The sequence below is a fragment of the Micropterus dolomieu genome, linkage group LG15 (assembly GCF_021292245.1).
Source record: "Micropterus dolomieu isolate WLL.071019.BEF.003 ecotype Adirondacks linkage group LG15, ASM2129224v1, whole genome shotgun sequence".
In the NCBI taxonomy this organism is placed as follows: domain Eukaryota; kingdom Metazoa; phylum Chordata; class Actinopteri; order Centrarchiformes; family Centrarchidae; genus Micropterus; species Micropterus dolomieu.
In genome coordinates this window covers 7,802,279-7,821,949 of record NC_060164.1, presented here as the reverse complement: position 1 = coordinate 7,821,949, position 19,671 = coordinate 7,802,279, and the positions used below count along the sequence as shown (strand labels likewise).

Below are 19,671 nucleotides of genomic sequence, written 5' to 3'. Positions count from 1 at the left end.
CAGTGGTGGTCAGGTATTATGTTACCATGGCTTTTTCCTACGTGGACTACAGTAGCTATGGCTGAGGGGCTGTTCCTGTTTGTCAGTTCAATGATATAGCTTAGAAATGCAGATTTATGGTCTTTTCTAGATGTGGTTGCTTGTCCAATATTTTTTCTTCACACAAAAAGAAGCATTGGTAATATTGGTAAGTAACTGGAGTAGTCTGTATAATCTAAAAGAGCGGCACATCCTTGTAAATCTAATGGCCTTGCTTTACTTTAGAGACTGAAAAGGTCACCAGTTAGTGACGGTACAGTGAGTGACTTGGACCACTTGTGGGCTTAGATGGAGCAGCACTACATCGTGTTGCTGTGAGTGATACCATATAGGCTAAACCTATTAGCTGTGGAATCCTTAGGCACCTACTGAGCATTATTGACCAGTCAATAACTGTTCATTTTGACATGACATTACACTACTTTGTGCTGTTTTATATGTCCATGTCAGTAATGGAAGCTGTCGTGTTGGGATGAAACGGTTACAGATTTATTTGATAAACCACGGTAATATTTCCAACATCAAACGGAAATCAAATCCAGCTTCAGCCAAAAGTTAACAGTCTGCCAGATGCAGGCGGGGCATGCAACATGGGTTTGTTTTAGGTCAATGAAAACATGGAGGAAGGCAGTGACAGCACTCTAGAGATTAGACTAGGACTAAGGATTTAGTTGTTTTTTTATAAAAGTGCTGAGGGAAACTTGATCAAAGGTGGCAACACTTCGAGGGATCTTCATACCACCACCCACTACTTTATTGTGAATGCAAGTTAACACTTAACTCAATACATGGTGTGGGGACTTTGGGGGACAATGGGGGAAATACTTCATTTGTCCATGTGGTTGAGTCACCCAACCAACATATTTTATTCATTTAAAATCCAGCAGTCATCAAATTGGTTGTAATACGGTCATTATATATACTTTATAACTTTATAGCATTTGATGTTAATGCACATTTGATATGATTTTCATCTGATTAATGTAACGTAATGGCAATGCTATTTAATGTTTATGCAAACAAAACGTGGTCAGTGCTTCTGCTAATTTGTGGTTTTCAATATAAAACTTGGTAAAAGGTGCGTGCATATAAGTACATTTTGAACATTCTCTGCACATTTTAACAATACCACGATAATACTCGTAACTGTGATCATTTCGGCCACTGTAATCGTTTTATGACATTTTTATACCGTTTCATCTCTAATGTCATCTAGAAAAACATTTGCACGTCTACTGTAATTAGCCTGCAGTAGGACATGAGTCTGATTACTGCATTGCCTTAGAGTTGGTTTGGCCCCTACCTGTGACACAATGTGAACTTTACATTATTTAAAATTATTATTTCCCTCACCATGTTGAAGGTTAAAAGTGAGCTTAGTGAAGCAAGGACAGTTTAAAAATGACAGCGTGGTTCGAACAGTCATTATTAATAATGAAATGATAGGTCGATTATCAGAAAATGAATCTGCAACTATTGTGATAATTGAAATGTGAAACTTTTGCTCATTCCAGCTTCTCAAATGTGAGAATTTGCTGTTTTTTTTTCTCTGGTTTATATTGTAAACGGAAAACAATGTGTTGATAACTCGCTTAGAACTCTGGGAAATTGTTACAGACAATTTTTACTGTTTTTGTGACACTTATAGGTAGAGTAAATGATTGGGCAATCTCAAAAAAATTATTCATAGATTATTCAGTAATAAAAATAATTGCAGCCGGTTGCAGCCCTAGTCAGAAGTAGTCTGTTTACATGCATGCTAGTATCGTGTGTGTGTGTGTGTGTATTAAAACATCTTATCAGAAAGGCTTGACAGATGCAGCCAGCAAATTTAGATAATGTTCTAATCGCGTGTACAGGGATCTGAAGTTTACTCTGCACTTGAGTGGCAGTTTATTAGCTATATCTACTGTAATATTACAGGACCGCAGTAAATTCCACTTTCACAGGGGTTAAAATGTTCAGTTTTTATTAAAGAGGTGATTCAACTTTACAGTCATTTTGGAGGTGGTAGTTTCTCTACCTTCATCGATGTGTCCTGACTCCTAAGTATGATCAAAACTAGCAAAAGACTCCATAACCAGGATTGTATGTGAGGATCAACAAACTGAGTCTATAACAATGATCATCCAACAAGAAGAGCTTGGCAGGCGATGTGTTTACTTAACCAGCGCAAGCAGTGAAACTGAAAGAGGGATTTCCCCCGTGGGCTCTTATCATCTGGGAAGCAGACAGAAAATGTATCAGTTATCTTTGTCTTCCAACACTTTTTCACAGAAATATTGAACTGCAGACTGCTGTATAGATTCTCCACCCCACCCTTTCTTCTGTATGGATTGATAACACTTTTGTGTTTTGGTCCTATTTGTCACTGTGCTGTGATCCCACCTCAGCCTCCTTCTGGGAATGTGGGAATGACATGCCTCAAATTGAGGATTAATGTGCCCCTATTTTGATCTTGTATGTGTGGCCCCCCCTCAATATATAGCTATAATCACAAGTGCACAGTTCTTTCTAAAACTAGTTGAATTATCCTTGACCCAGTGAATGCCTCTGCCAGCTATTTTAGTACAATGATTAGTGCTTTTGTGTGACACCTGGTTTGTCACCGTAGTCACTGATTGGGTGGCAAAGTGAACTGGCACTGGGTAGGCGCACAGGGACAGTCTGGCAACAGGCCAGAACAGATGGCCGCGAGTTTCACTTGCAACACAACACAGTGGCCGGCAGTAGTGGAGATAACACCTCTGTCTAATAATAAAAAAAATCCCTGGTTCCCTATGTGACCCCTTCAGTGCCTGCAGCCTTTTTAATTACATGTGAATTCCAGTCTACTGAGAGAGAGAGAGAGAGAGTGAGCTGTGATGGGATAGAGATGTTGTTAAACCATCAGCCCTGCTTTCCGTCTCCCTCCCTCCTGACAGAAAGCTGTGGCTGACTGGTGACTCATCCTCACCATAAGGCAAGCTGGATCCATGGGCTACCTACAAAGTTTAACATTTAATTATTCCAGCCTCAAATAGATTTAGCATTTGATATACTAACACACATGCAGCCAAGTGGATTGGCAATATATACTCGAATGATTGCAGTAAAAATGTTGGAGAATTATACCTTCCCCTTCTAAAATAAATATATATAAATATATATTATGGTGGCTGCTTGGATAAACTTCTTGGGATCTAACAAGCTTCCTTCCTTTCCCTCTATGCAGTGTTGTAATTTTGTTGATGAACACTATAAACAAACATATTATCAATGTTTTTTTAGCAATGAGTAAGACTGCTGCTGCCTTGAAAGTGAATATCGGTGATGTAACGTAATGTCTGACCAATTACTACGCGTTAAGTTATTAAGTGATTGGATGGAACACAGGACTGGTTGACCATTTGTTAGCGGCTTCCCTTGCTGGTTTGCTCATTTGTTCAGAATACCTCGAAACAAGCACATTGAAAGGTGTGTTCAGAAAATGAAATGTCAGATTTGTAACATTGGAAACCTTGCACTGTAAACATGACTACAAAGCAGTCATTACACAATTTGGAATTTTAGGTTTGTCCTTTTTTCTTGACAAAGACTTGACAAATGGTCAGAATGCAAGTAACTTAAATACAGTCAACAGTGGAAAAAGAGTGTTTGCATTGTGATATTTCTAAATATCTGAATACTTCTTCCACCACAGTGCACAAAGTCTCCACTAACACGTGTTGCCTAATCTCCACAATAAGCTGCACAGCCCTCTACTGGTTTGATTTTATTGGTTGGATCAATCAGTTGACCATCAGGACAAAAGGGAGAGATAATGTAACATGGCCTGCACGGTCAAAATAACCTAAACTTATAAACTAGACGAGGAACTGTGGCTATTTGCGACAAACAATGATGAACTGGTACATGTTGCTTCAGGGTTTTTGTCCCCCTATTCGTATGGATCAACATACTGGGCATCTCACTTCGTTGTGAGTCCAGGTTAGTCCCCCTGCCAGTCGACACCATATCAGGAAAAGAAAATGTGTTTTGTATTTTTAACAAATGAAATGACAAATACAATAATACCCTTTCTGTTCGTGTGAATGGTGTTCAAACCAGAAATGAACTGCACCACTTCACTTGACACCCCCTCGAGACCAGAGTGCTGCGTTAACACTGACCCAAACAAACTGCGCCAAGGGGACAAATGCTCCAGGGTTCGGTTCAACTGGCCTAAACAAGGCTGGTGTGAACCCGCCCCCTACACCACAATTTCCTCTGTGCTTGAACGTGATGAGTCCTTGTGAATCATACTTGCCTAGCAGGGAGTGACTGAATCAAGTCAGTGAGTGTTGCAGAGAGGCTCTCAAGGAAAGTGGGCGACTGGATAGCTATTTGTTTGCTTTGTCTTTCGTCCCCTGCTTTGACTCTGGCTTTGACTGATCACAGTTTAATGCAGCGGGACTGGTGGGAAAAGTGGGTCAGGAGGAAGTTTTAGCGAACTTGGCTGGAGAGTTGTTGACTTTTTCACAGTGTCTTGCTGTAGAGGCAGGGTGGAAGGGGAGGTTTTAGAGGTCACAAATTGTTTCTGACCTGTGAAAGAAAATGGGATTGAGCTTGTGTCTGGTCTTAGCCTTTTATATTGCCCGGTTTTGATTTATTCATCACATTCATTCTTTTTTCCTCACCCATTCTGGATCCCAGTGTGACAGCTCTCTACTATTTAAAAAGCTCAGTGTGCCATTCAAAATGCATTTTAACTTCTTTAGAGGCATTTGTATGTATGTTTCTTACTTGTTTGTTTTGCTAATTAACACTTGGCAGTGAGTCACGTAAGCCACTGTATTCAACTGTTTACTGTGTAACAGCATGCTGAAACAGGGCTGACTGAAGACATTTTAAAGCACTATGGCTTATCAAAGCATCTGTGCCATGTCACCTTCCATAAATTTGCTCATAAAACTGACAATATGAATCCTGATTTAGTAGCAGTGTGGTGCATCACCCATTCTCAACAAGTCGTAGATTTTTCCTTGACGACCAGGGGTACCAAGCTGAATAGCTTAGGGTTTGATTATTGAGTTCCCTCGATTGATCACTCACTTTCTTAGCAGTCAGTGATGATTACTAGACATTGCCTGTGTATGATCTCTGCAGACAAAAGAACGAATAAAGACACAAGTAGAAAATATATAAAATGTGACAGCAGGGAGTGCTGCTTTGTCGACCATGCTTTTCAACCCCAGATGCTACAGCGTGTCATGAAGGTGTGCTCACACTGTGTTAGTCATATCACTAATCTGTTTCTTTTTTTCTCCCGTTCTGTCTCTTCTCCACAGACTCTGCAGCCTCACACTGAAAAAGCTGGTCGTCCTCAAAGAACTGGATAAAGAGCTGAACTCCCTGTCTATAGCTGTCAAAATACAGGTGGGTGGGTTAATCTCCTTCATGCGAGATTAACAGGCTAAATTGCAAAACATTTGATAGCCGTGTACCATGTTCTGGACTCTGCGGCTCACTGTTTCTCTATTCTTTGCCGTGGCTGTGCTCTGTTGAACAAGATCACAAAGCCTAGGCAATGACAAGACATGCTTCTAATCCTGGCGATTGATAAAAACCTCTTTAGCTGCACAGGAAGCCCTGGTGAGTCACATCTACTCAGGTGCTTTAAATGGTAGACCAGCATTACCACTTTAAGCAGGAGCATTAGCACCGTAAGACGGACTGCGCATCTTACATTGATTGCTAATGCATTCTTGTGACCACGGGTGTGTAGTCCTAACACATGTTGCCTAATCTCAGGATTGTTATTCAAAATGTATCTTACACATTTTGTATGTTAGTCATATCACCTATGGTGTAAATGCCAAATTCAAAAGCACATCGTCTTAGAAAAACTGGCCATTTATTGGAGAAAAACGTTCCCATTCTTTCATTACCCTTTGGAATACTTTGGAAGTATTCCTAGAACACAGAGTGAGTTTTTTAGAAAGGTGGGATAACAAATCTCCCTCGTTTGACTGACATATTGTTGGCAGAGAGTCGGATGGGTTGTTTTAACTTGTGTAGCCCCATCAGTGTCTTTGTGTCTGTGTATTTTTGTGTGTATGTACTTGTATGGGAGACATAGGCAAAACTGCAGCTGTGCTTCCTTGATATTTCAGTATTGTGTAATTGATATTAAACCATATTGCATTTTTCAATTTGATCATAATCGTGGAAACCTACACCCCTAGTGTTGATTTAAAATGGCTGTCAACATCATAAACTTGACTCATCTGTAGAGGCACAGTGCTTGAACCCTGCCTTTAGTCTGCAGACGGGCCTCACAGTTTGAAAACACACACTCAGCGGTAAGCCTAGTAGTGGTTGTAAAGATGATGGTCCACTGCTTCTTAAACAGTTGATCCTGAGAGAGAACTAGGGCCAGCGAGTACACCTCAAGTGTACACAGACACACAAGAGCGCACTGCATCGAGGTGGCCATGTGGTAATAATTCTTAGAGGAAAAAGACATTCAAACGTTCTTCACTGCAGTTGCCCAGAAAATCCACACACGAGAGAATTTGAGAATTAGACTTGCCTAAAAGTGAGAAGAGAGGGGGGAGCCAACTTAATCTATTACCTGAACCTGAAAGACTGGGCTCCTCTTCAACAGAAGTCTGAGCAAGCTTTCTTATTATCCATCTGAAAAAATCTAGTATGTAGCCTTTACACAGCATGTTTGATTTATCAACACAAGGACAGTGAATATGAGTAATCACAACAGTAGATTATGATATGCAGGAATGTTGGGCAACTGTATAAGTGAATAAAACATGAAATAGTAAGAACGTCTGCAAGGGCAATTATCACCATTCTACCTTACAAAGCCAAAAGCCAACATCTGACCTTCCTGTAGAAGTGATTGTACCATAGAAAGTGTCATTTCTGCAGGAAAAAAACAACTGAAAAAAACAAAGACAAACTGCAAAAAAAACTACAGTGACTGCACTCTATCGTGTTAAGGCTTGTTGGTGATATAGCCTTCGTTACAGCCAGTTGACCCACCTTTGCCTATTTCATGTAATTAAAATCAGTTGAATAAATCGATGCTGAAGCTCCAGCATTTGTATTTACTTATTTACTTATTTGTAAATAAGTTTGTTATATCACATAAATAACTTGCTAAATAATAATGGAGAAAAAAAAAGTAACACCAGATAAACTAACCAACTGGAGTAGCAGCAGCTGCCATGGCTGCAGCCTCTGACTCTAGTTTAGTGGGATAGAGGTTAGACTACCTTTGAATCATACATTCAATGTTTTTTCTTTGACAGTAATTAATACTCATCATAAAAAGGCATGAAATTAATGTTTTACGACTTATATAGCTGTTACACAGTTTGGCTATATATGTTACCACTCTCTGCTTTCATGCCTCATTAATTGACCTTTTTTCTATCCCACTGTCAATATTGTCCCTCTCATTATGAAATATAATTTTATGCAGTACTGGGTATTCTGTTTAAAGCAAAACAAATCGTCACCTCCTTTACTGTCATCCTGAAGGAGAAAGCAAGCAACCAAGTGTGGCTTTATCCATGAGTTACGTTGTCTCCGGAGCGTGAAATCTCTCCATTTCTGCTGAGCCACCCTAAGGACAGCCGAGCGAAGCTCTGTTCACCACAGCTCCGGAACTGGAGCATTAAATGCAATTTCCAGCAGCAAAGAGAAGAGAGACGTTGTGAGGATAAAGAGACAGTTGGAGATGATGACAGAGGAATAGGAGGGTTTTGTTTTCAGACAGTGAATGACAAAGCCTCATTACCGCATGTCATCGGTTCTCTGTTCCGCACACAGTGGCCGTCTCTTTTCTCTCTCTTGGTCTCATCAGGTTGAGTGGCCTGCATGCACGCACAACCCTTGTAATGGCTAACCATTTGGATGCCCTCCCAGAGCCACAGCAGCAGGGATGATGAGATTGCAGTTTAGTCTCTAGGAGGCTCTGTATGTTCCCGGACTATCACCCTGGAGACCGCTGGGTCACTTCAAGTAGCTCCCTCAGTCAAACTGCTGCTACATTTTCTGTACATTGGGTTGCAGTGCCGTATGCTCCTACATGTGAACCACATGATGTGTCTTTTGTGTGCAGTTGCCTGAGGTTGTAGCCAGACATTGGTGTCAGCTGGATTATGATAGAAAAGGCAATCCTCATTTCAGCACAAGTCGCTGTCCAAAGCACTTCCATTTGCAGCACACTCAGATATGATCCAGTTATGTGTGTGTGTGTGTGTGTGTGTGTGTGTGTGTGCGCGCGTGTTGGGTTAAAGCAGAAGCCTCAAAATGCCTTTAAAACCTCTTTAATACAATTGCAAATTGAGCTCTGTCCTAAACCTAAATCACTTCCTGTCGTTGCTCCAAACAGGGGAAGCCAATTTTGAGAATTTAACATTTCCAAAAAAAAGTAACCTTGAGAAGAAGAGTAAAGTTGAACTTCTTTTCCCACAGGTTTGTGGAGCTTGGTAGAGTAGAGGGGCTGTAACAACCCCCCCCCCCCCCCCCCCCCCCCCCCCCCCCCCCATCTGGCCCCAGAAAGACAGTGGAGAAGCTTGTAGCAGGGGAAAGAGGGCGGGGAGGAGGGGTGGGGGGGCAAAGGACATTCAGTACAAGCTTTCCTTGCCAAGGCTCTGTATTGTTAATGCATGTCAGGCAGTTTGAGAGTGCTCAGCTTTTGTATCCTGATTCATTGTACCAGCTTCTAAGCATGAGAAAAGAATGCATACAGGGCTTCTTTGTGTAGCTCAAGTTAATGACAAGATCAGACCCGGACAGAGATTTACCCTCTTTTTTGCTTTATATGCAAAGCAAGGGCTGTGGCTACTGTCAAAGGTACTGTCAGCATGACCTTCTCAGGAACACATTGAGCCATTACGCTGGATAGAAAAAAATGCTTATTACAACTGAATGCTTTATGCTAAATATTCTTTGTTCCCTTTTTTTCTTCAGAGCTTTGTTGACTATTAACTATTGACATTGCAGTACAGGTTGCTTTTAAAACGTTCCTTTACTTTGTTGGGTCGGCTTGAACATAGTGTTATGTATTCTCTGAGTGTTGCATGGTTGTATTTTAACAAGTTTGTAGACTTGGAACTTAATGCAAGATGTTGAACTGTATGAGAAATGTCTGAATAATTCATTAAAATAACAAAAACAGATCAGGCAAACATCTCTTGTTAAATAGTGGCATAATACTCATTTAAGGATGAGAAAATACCCAATATAACTACATTTCTTAAATATATAAATAGCATTGTTTAGCACAGCAAACATCTGTGGCCATGAGCTAGAGCACCCTTTTTCTGCTGCTCACCCAGGGACAGTGAACTAGGAAAAGAGGTAGTGGAAGTGGAGGCGGACATTGAGACATCAGATGCCAAACTGCTTGACCTGTGCAAGGCAATTCAGGGTAATGCTGTGAACAGGGAGCCAGTCCATCACAAGGATGACACAGAGATAGACAAATTACTTCATACCTTGACCCATACCACATACCATACTATTTAAAGTTTCCAGTTTTCTTCTGCTGCTTTCTTCGCTTCGTCTGCTGTTGATTACTAGGTTGATTGGAGGGAGTTGATTACTTGAAATGGGGGTATGTACTGTATGCCATTTTTGTTGGCTGTGACAGACTCTCGCGGTTCTCTTGGCGTCTGTGGCTCACAAGGCCTTTGGACATTTGTTGGCCTTGTTTTCCTGACTGAGTTTTTGTGGATTTTCCTCAGCCTGCCCTCTCGATCATCTATTCACTCTGAGTTGGCAGGTGTGATTAGACTGGAAAAACTGTTAATGGAGTAAAAATATACTCCCCTTTTGTTTGCTGATATGAATGCATAGTCATTTAGATGCTATGCAATAAGTTAAGTAATCATGGAAGTGTTGCAGCTACAGAAGCATCGCTGCATTTTTGAGTAAAGCTAACACCCTCTAATATCACGTGATGATTCCTCAGCACACACCCAGCCATTTAATTTGGTATCTGTTACATGATTTAGCAGCTGTGATGACATTAGGATCCAATGTCGTACCCACTGCATCGGACTATTAAAGAGTTTCTCCCCAGGGTATTAGGCCAGATAAAGGATATCCTTACCGCCCCATGCTGCTCATCAAGTGTTGCTTAATTCTACTGGCAAGTTTAGCAGATACCTGACCTAAGCTCTGGGGACTTACGAAATTTTTACAGCAGTCGATGCCTTGCCAAATATATTACACAACAGATGCCTGTATTCAGCACTCACAGCTTGACACTGAATCCTGAAACCCGAGAGTTGACAAGATGTTTTCTGTTCTCACGTTCACTCTTTGATTCCCCGTTTCAAGATAATAAGAGGCAGAATAAGATGCTTGGTTGAAGAATGAAACTGTAACTTGATGAGGCACGTGATGGACTTTGGGGCTCATAAGAGAAACATGCTAGAGCTGAGACAGGTCCCTTTGAGGATACACTGTGGCCTGGTGTCCTTACATTTGGAAGAGACTCCACAACCTGTGGCATTTAAATCCCTGTGCTGTTAGTGCCAGCCGCCAGAATTAGCTTAGGTCATAAGTCTTTCTCAACCAGAATAGTATGCATTAGATAATAAAACTAAATTTAGTTTTGATTAGCAGCTTGAAACAGTGGCTGTTAATTTCTAATAGAGGTCCATGGCAACAACATACAACCTAGTAGCAGCTATAAATGTCTCTAAATATATAAACTTTTTTCAGGTTACAGTCAAAGTTCCACCTGTACCAAACAGTACAAGTTGTTCCAAAAAGATGCCGAGGGTAGCTGAGGCTTAGAGTTTAAAGCTTGTGATTAGGCTGTTGCTGGTTTGAATCTATATCAGTTAGTTAGTCAGTTTTGAAACCCGGTGTAGGGAAAACTCTCTCTCGCCCTTGATATGTCACTAAGCAGGGCATCTCACCTCGCTTTCATTTTTTCTAGTAACGCTGTTCTCTAAAAAGCAGCAAAGGAATGGAGGACTGTTTGTACTAGGCTGGCTCAAGGTGTGATACTGCATAAATGTGTGAATATGAAGCAGGCTGGTACTCGAATAAGGCTTGCACACTCAGTCACTGTTGTATGGATAGATTGTCTTTAAAAAACAACACTCAAATCTTACAATTTTGTCATTGTCATACCAGAATAGATTTATTCCAATTTCAAGCTAGCTGCCAAAACAAACATGTAAGTCTTTGATGTATAATTTTTTTATATGTAACATTTATTGAGTGTGCTTACAATGAAACTTTGCTTTACTTTGTATTCCAGGGTTCCAAGCGTCTTCTGAGATCAAATGAGTACGTCCTCCCACCCAGTGGACTGATGGAGACAGATCTAGAGCTCACATTCTCACTACAGGCAAGCACTCTGGCAGTATACTGTGAATTGTCACACTGATATGGCAGTTACTTGACAGGCAGGATTGTGTTGAAACCTTTACGCACACCGCTGCCCTTTCTGAACTCCCTAGTGTAAGTGTTAAGTTCAAAATATCCGTGTGTATTTATACATGTGTGTTTACAGAATTTTGTGAAGATGAAATCATGTAATTTTGTGGTCAGAGGAGGCATTAACTCTTGTTGTAGGGGGACAGCAAGTGCCGTTGTCTCTGTTGTTCAAAACAACGTTTTTCCAAGTACGACCTTTACTCTAAAGCGGCACATTTTTATGACAGAATGTTTCAGATTTGAAATAATAAAATGACACTGCATGCATGCTGACTATTTGCGGACTAGAATAGCTAGATGGCTATAGAGGTGAAATAAGTTAACAAAACAGACATGAAGTTTGAAGATGAAAAAACACTTTGCAAAAAGCGGAACCTAAACGGCCCAGCTAAAAATCCCACTGCTTTTGAGTGAAGCCTAAAAAAAGTGTGGAGCAGTATTGGACATGAACATTGCAGCAGTGGTGTTCAACCAACTTGTGAAGCTTGATCTTACAAGATATTATTGTGTGAATATTATTGACCAAGAATGATGATCATGTTCTGGCAGGTGGAGACAATGTAACTCCAGAGGAAACATGTGAGGATGAAATACTGAGTCTCAAAGAGAAATTTAGTTCTGAGGGTGAGGTGCAAAGTTTTGATGAAGGTTCACCAACAGTTCAGCAACGGTGCAGCAGACCGACTACAGAAGGCAAAATGTAACACCTGTTATGTTGATTCATTGCTGGCATCTTAGTACAGTGAGACTGTTATTTTTACATGAACTTGAAAAAATAAAACATTACATTACATTTAGCTGACGCTTTTATCTAAACTGACTTACAATTGCCATATATGTCAGAGGTCGCACGCCTCTGGGGCAATGAGGGGTTCAGTGTCCTGCTCAGGGACACATTTGTGGATGTGTCACAGTGGGAATTGTACCCAGTTCCTCACGCCAAAGACATGTGTCTTATCCACTGCATCACCCACCACCACAGTAATGATCGCAATATAATTTTCTCCAAAGAAGGTTAAAATCAAGGGCAACTGGACTTGATTGAAGATTGATAATCAACCAAGTCCAGTTACCCTTGATTTTAACCTTCTTTGGAAAACTGTTACCTGGACGACTGAGAACCTTCACAGACAATATAATTTTCACAATATAACAAATGTTCAATTAATGTTTGATTTTATTCATATGAATCACAAACATATTAGCACTTAATTTTTCTATTAAGATTTTTATTTTGTTGAAGAATAGGGACTGAAAAAATATTTTACTTTATTTTACTCTGCATATTTGTTGAAAAAGTTTTTATCAATCGTTTTGAATGTTGTACCTCACATGTTGAGTGAGCCACTGTTTGGCATCAAGTGTTTGTTCTGATCATAAAGAAAAGTTTAAAACCACAATTAGCCTAACCATCTGGTTTCTTCAACTTTCAGCCAGGAGCAAAACTCAGCCTTTAAACTTTAAAGATATAATGATTTGACATTTTTGGCCGTATCTGCCCAGCCCTAGGTGTATGTGGTATCTGTACATTATCATTTCATCAGTGAAGGAAGGAACTGAAGATGAAAATAAACAGATAGTGAACGCATGCAATCTTGTTTTATTATTTCAGTTGTATGGTTTGTTTTCTGTTGTTGCTCATAGCAGGTCACCATAGAAGGAGTAACAAAAACAAGGTGTTGAAATGAGTCTGCATGTGAGGTTTCATCTAAAGGCTGATGAATATATAATGCGGTCTGCATTGTTTATCTGACTTTGTTTTTGTTATTTTCAGTACCCCCATTTTCTGAAGAGGGATGCCAACAGACTGCAGATAATGCTGCAGAGGAGGAAACGCTACAAGAATCGAACCATCCTGGGCTACAAGACTTTAGCTGTGGGAGTTATCAATATGGCCGAGGTACGGCGTGGTGTCTCAACTGGTGCATTGCTTTCAGACGTTTCATTTCGTGTTTCATTGTCAGCTGTTTAATTTCTCTTGAGAAACATGTCATCTGGCTCTGAGCTTGTGATTGCTCTTCTCTGACAGTGATTGACATGGCTATTAGTGTCTGTGTACCATGTCTTGGTTGCCAGAGAGAGGGCCTCCTGTGTTACACATGATTTCAGATGATTCATGCTCATCACACATACTGTTGTGTGAGATTATGGGCCATCTGGAGTTGGCTTCATATGCACTTTTCTGAAAACAGTGCATTTGGCCATGCTATGCAGAAATAATGGACTAGGAGCTGCTATAATGCACCTGGTCCATGGCAGTGGGGACTTTGTAGTTATGTCAGACTATATGTATATTTGGCCACTCTGCAAAGATGCATTGAAATTGCTGGCTGGATTACAGTAAACAAGTGACAATTTGGGCTTTATAAAGCAGATACAGATCAATTAAAATGCCTTGCTCAGGACATAATTAGACTGAGACTGAGACGTAGATATTGAGTATCACACTGATTTGGCATGGAGAAACACACACAACGTTTCTTCAATTCTGATTACAGCAGCTGATGCGCCCATTCATGCTCAAAGTTACTTTCAGGCAGTAGCCCCAGGACAGGAATTGACTTTATCTGAAAACGAGACTAACGCCTGATTACATTTTAAAATACCACTCAACTGCGGTGTTGTTTTGGTGCTTGCACGGTGAAACAACCCACAGACTTCTATGAATAAAGCTAGATTGGCCATTATTGGATCCTGTGAGGTAATTATGTTGTCATCTGCTGTAGAGTAAAGTCTCTCGTGCCCTCATTCTGAATATATGGGGGCATTATGTTGGAGGGAGTCACTTATTGGACTTTGCATGCAGCATTCAAGTGCACCCCTGCCAGTGTTTGAGCAAAATGAGCCCTACTCCCTGTGCAGCAATTCATCAAGTGAAATATTGAAAGTACCCCCTAGATAGAGCTTAGAATGAAAGCTCATCCCTTCTCATCTTATTCAAAACAGTTTATGCAATTTGTATCATAATGTTTAACTGGATGATACGAGCAAATTGGTTGAGCTTATTTGGACATTCACAATGGAAAAGCAGCATTGTGTTAATGGAGATTTATGTAGAGAAAGCATTGCTGTCAGCTTGTGATCAGTCAGTAAATCTTTGTGAGAATAAAGAAGTGTAACATCTCAGCATCTCAGCTAAAGGGGATGTGATGTTTATCCAGATGAAATCCATATATCAAGTTTTGAGTTGGATTTATTCAAGAAAAGATAACATTATCAGGAACATTGCAGGGGAGGGATCAAATGAAACTAAAGCATGTTGTATAGATTGGTTTGAAGCCCATTTTGTATTTGAGCGGATTCTTAAAATAAGTGGTTAATCTTCCTATGTCCAGGTGATGCAACACCCGACAGACGGAGGACAGATTCTGGGTCTCCATAGCAACGTGAAGGAGGCGCCAGTGCGCGTGGCGGAGATCAGCGTGTACTCTCTGTCCAGCCAGCCCATCGACCACGAGGATGGTAGCGGCCAGGCTGGCCGCAAGACCAAAACCTCAGGTGGGCACAACCATCTCCTGTCCCCCTACGTGGGTCTGTTAGACAGGCCTGTACCCATGCTGCCCGGCCAGATCCTGTCTGTAATTTCAGCCTTCACCCTCCAGCCAGCCCTCCTTCCACATGGCTCTTATTTCTGAACTCGAGGACAGAATAAACTCTATTAATCCCAAGCCAACCTATCGCCATGGATATGTTATTCTCTTCAGCTATGGTTGTAATGTTGATTTAAGAGTTGAACAGATTTACAAGCTATTAGCTTACACTGTTCTAATTCTGGACGAGGAGAAATGTTGGACCCTGCTTGGACTCCGAGCCTTCATCTGCTATGCGGATCCCTCGCTGTTCTGGATGTTATTAGGGAGACCACACAAACATAACAGATGAGCTCATGCACCAAGTATTAAACTAGTGTCACACTGAGGGAAGGAAAGATGTTTATCTTTCCCCCTCTCTGCAGTGATCCTTAATAACATCCATCCCATCTAAGAACGTAGAACAGGATGTTTCACAGGCAAAGTGAAGTCTGAATTTGCTGTTAAGAAAAAGAAAAATCACCTGATCTGTCCTCAGCCGTCAAACACGCAGTAAAATCTGCCTCTCAAAGAATGTGGCTGTTCAAAGCAATAAAATCTGCTATTAAACAAAAGAACGATAGTAAAAAATGTTTCAACCAAAATGTCATTAAAACTTAATCAGAATGTGAGACATGCATCACAAAAGGAGCTCTGCAATGTGATCTGCATATAATAAGAGTTTCATTACATTTCAGCAAGCAAATTTAGCATTTAATTACGCACACAGAAAATGTTTCTGCATTCATTACATTATTCTTGTCAAGTAGTCAAAAAAATTCAATACTGATGAACTCCAGAATTGGACAGGAAGTTGAACAAGTCTATCCACACAAAATGAAAAATTGTGTTTGGGCTCAGTCTGATATTTGTGAAAGTACAAACTATACTGAAAGCATCATTTTCATTATAATAGAATTCCAGTTGCAGTGTAAGATTTTTTAACTTGTGGATTTCACATTGAGTTTAGGAGGGTTGGATATCACTTCGAGGGATTCTTTATGCCAAAAGAAAATTTCAGCAGTTTCATCAGTAATAAGGCAGTGAACTAGTGAACAGCATTCTGCTCACCTCTTTTCAGGTCACCTCCTCTCAGTCCAAGTTTTGAAAAGACATGTCTGTTGGGAAACTTGCAAATGTGAAGCTGTACAGATGTACTGCCACCTATTATAATGCTAGACACGTATCTCTGTATTTTGATGTTTTTCTGTGTGTGTTTCTGTGCTTGCCTACCTCAGACCGCTCCCCAGACATGGATAACTATTCTGAGGAGGACGATGACAGCTACTCGTCAGAGCAGGAAGCCAGCGATGACGCAGTTCATGGCCAGGTCAGTGCAAGAATATGCTTAGGCGCCAACAAATCTGCAACATTTAGTGAAATAAAATACATACAATAAATTAATTAAATAAGTAGTTACATATACTAGTAATGTTATACAAGAAGAGATTCAGCAGATTTTGACAGAAGCAGTTGTCCTTTCAGAATATTGTGTTATTATAATAATGCATTTTCTACATTTAGCTTAAATGTATGCAGGTAAAAATGTAGGGGCACTTATATCTCACTTGATATTGCGATTTCAGATATTTCACCCATCCTCTCTGTATATTAGGATCTTTATGATGAAGATGATGAGGTCAGGAAGCCCAAGAAACCCCGGAGGAAAATGATCCGGACCACCTCCATGACCAGGGTTAGTTGCCTTCTTTTTTGCTTGCCAATCATTGACTTTGAGAATAGCCTAACTCAAGATCTGTGTTTGCCATTGTACAAGCTTTTAAGGGAAAGCACACACTGTGTTCCATGTGTTCAAGCCATTAGGACGTGGATGAGCATGTAAATGAACACTGTGGGTTCACTGGACTGATTCTAATGGCCTTTACATACTGTGGCTGTGAATGAGTAATCCAGTGGACAGTTACTGGTAGAACTGATAAGCCCGAGCCCAGCAGTCATGCATATTTAATTGTGACAGTTATTTCCTTTTCAGAGGTTTCTACTCATAATTGCATGTTGTTTTTTTTCCTGTTACAGCAACCTAACTTTAAGCAGAAGTTTGTTGCCTTGCTGAAGAGGTTCAAGGTAACAGATGAGGTGAGTGCGAAAAGAATAATTGACTTTTTTTTTAATTGACAGACAGGAGCAAACGCTGTGGGGAATGCTAGTGGGGTACAGCATCCTTCTCAGTGCACACGCCTGAAAATTCCTCAGTCCTTCTGTTAGGAATCTTTAGTAAGTCAGTTATTAAACATATGAGTTATTAAATTGCCCTGAGGACAGGAGAAAACAATCTCAGTATTGACGGTCTAAACAGCATTTTGCTCCATCACTGCTAATGCTCTCCTGTCTGGAGGAGAACAACCTGTAAAGAAATCACTGCCACAACAGAGGTACAACCATCATTATGGTGCTAGGCTGCATTACCTCTGTTCTCATGGGTGTATGATTCATACATCGCCATTAGCAGCGATTCGTATGCAGAATCCATTAACAATCTTATTCTCTACCACTTAATCTTAATGATTGATGTCGGCTTACGTTCCTGTCCTTTTGAATAAATGTTTCTGTGAATTCTACATAATAGCTTGCAATCACGTCATCAGCAGGACGGCGACCATTTGTGTGCAACCACCCCTACATGTCCATTAGTACATAATCTGTGTTTGTCCATTATAATGATAATAATCTCCATTGAACTGTGAAAACTATAGGAGTAATTGAGATCACCTCGTTTCTTCTCTTTCTTCTTCTGTGTGATGACCGTCTGTAGATTGAATGTATAGAAAATGAGCTTCTAGTGTTAAATATGTTGGTTTTCCGACCTTTTTACTCATCCCTTTAGGTATACAGTATATGTAACTGTAAACACTGGGACCAAATAGACTTGTGTGGGTGATTTAACCCAGTGATGAATACAAGAGCCTCTTGGCCATCTTGAGTTTTGCTGGATGGTACTGGAGGCTCCAGGTGGCTCGATGATCTTTTTATCAAGTTCCCTGTCTCTAATCCCTTCCTTGAGGCTGGGCAGTATGCAGGGCTACAGCTCTATAAATACATAGCCAGGAGGAGGAGAGGGGACAGACTGTGTTTATCTGCTCCCCGCCAGCTTCTGCACTTATGGAGTGGCATTAATCACCTGATTAGTCCACAAGCCTGCCTGTGTGCAGTTCCTATGATATACATACCCACTGTGCAGCTGGCAGATCAAGGCTCAGCACCTTAGCTCTTCTCTAGCACTCACTTACCTTTTAATTGGCCTGCTTAGGACCAAGGCAGGGATGTATTTATAGCATAGATTTCCTCATTTTATAACCTTCAGTGTTTTTGTTCATTCTTTGAGCTCCATTAGCTAAGTTGTGAAAGTGATTAGCTAATGCACAGCACCAGTCATTCCTTACAGTTATTTAATCTCAGTTAGTACTGAGGTGTTAATCATGTGTCTCTCCTGTGCGGAAAGGTCCTGGACTCTGACCCAGTCGACCAGACTCAGGAGGTGGAGGAGGATCTGGACTTACTCTACGACAGTCTGGAGGTGTACAACCAGAGTGACAGTGGGCCAGAGATGGAGGACAACGAGAGCGTCCTGAGCACGCCCAAGCCCAAACTCAAGTATGTCCGTGCTCATCTTCTCATAAAAGTGTCTAATATTTCTAGATATTTAATTATTTCAGTTCACAACCTGTAATGCATTACATTATTTGTTTCTGTTTTCAGGCCATTTTTTGAAGGGATGTCTCACTCCAGCTCCCAGACAGAAATTGGAAGCATACACAGCCAGAAAAGCCAGCAGAGAGAGCTGTCATGTCCTGTAAGTTGATTGCCAGGCACTCTATTAACCAACCCGTCGGATTCCTTTCAGTCCCACTGTGTACCCGTAAAGTTCTGCCTCACAGTTGCTGGAGATGTTCTTTTTTGTAAACGGTGTTATGTAAAGGAATTGCCCCTGGGCACTGTCTAAATATCTGGCAGTCCTTATTGTGGTTCAGGGATTCCCAAGGACCGTGGTACTACAGGAAAGATATTTTGAGCATGTGCGCAATGCGGCCCACCAGCTCCCGCCCCTTCAGAATAGGATGGGGGGCCTACAGTCCTTGCGCTATTCACCCCTACAGCCTTCCAGTATTTATAGGGACTGACACAGAATGACCTTTCCACCACCACCACCAACACACACACACACAGACAAATATGCTCCCATGCTCTGAGAGAAGATTGGATGGAGCAATCCCCGAACTCCTACTCAGAGATTTATGGCCCATTGGAAACAACAAGGGTAGAGAAAGAGAGCCATGTTGAGTCTGATGGCGAGAGAGAGAGAGAGCTGTTTATAAATATCTGGGAATCCATTTTAGCCTGTAATAAAATAGCTTGCAGCATTTCAGACTGCTATAGCAATCCATTTTGCTCAATAAATTTCTCCAGTCAAACTTTATAAACACGTCTTGCAGGCGAAATGGAACGTCTTTGATCTGGTATTGAAATGCATTAAGCTAGATGTTATAAGATGCATTTAAACACTTTTAGTCAAGCAAAGTGTCTTAGTTATTCTTTTGGGGTTTGTGTCAGCTGTAGTGAAACGTGCAGAAGCGTCAAGAGATATTAATACTCTCCAGCT

General features: G+C 40.9%; 1 protein-coding gene across 1 annotated transcript in view; it reads left to right on the top strand.

The window, feature by feature from the left end:
* zmp:0000000755 (phosphofurin acidic cluster sorting protein 2) overlaps window positions 1-19,671 on the top strand; it is a 46,075-nt gene that overhangs the window by 14,816 nt on the left and 11,588 nt on the right. The window contains exons 2-10 of the mRNA XM_046070258.1: window positions 5,349-5,436; window positions 11,306-11,395; window positions 13,259-13,384; window positions 14,820-14,982; window positions 16,292-16,383; window positions 16,669-16,749; window positions 17,091-17,150; window positions 18,514-18,665; window positions 18,771-18,864. Coding sequence (XP_045926214.1) covers window positions 5,349-5,436; window positions 11,306-11,395; window positions 13,259-13,384; window positions 14,820-14,982; window positions 16,292-16,383; window positions 16,669-16,749; window positions 17,091-17,150; window positions 18,514-18,665; window positions 18,771-18,864 — 946 coding nt within the window. The remainder of the gene's footprint in view (window positions 1-5,348; window positions 5,437-11,305; window positions 11,396-13,258; window positions 13,385-14,819; window positions 14,983-16,291; window positions 16,384-16,668; window positions 16,750-17,090; window positions 17,151-18,513; window positions 18,666-18,770; window positions 18,865-19,671) is intronic.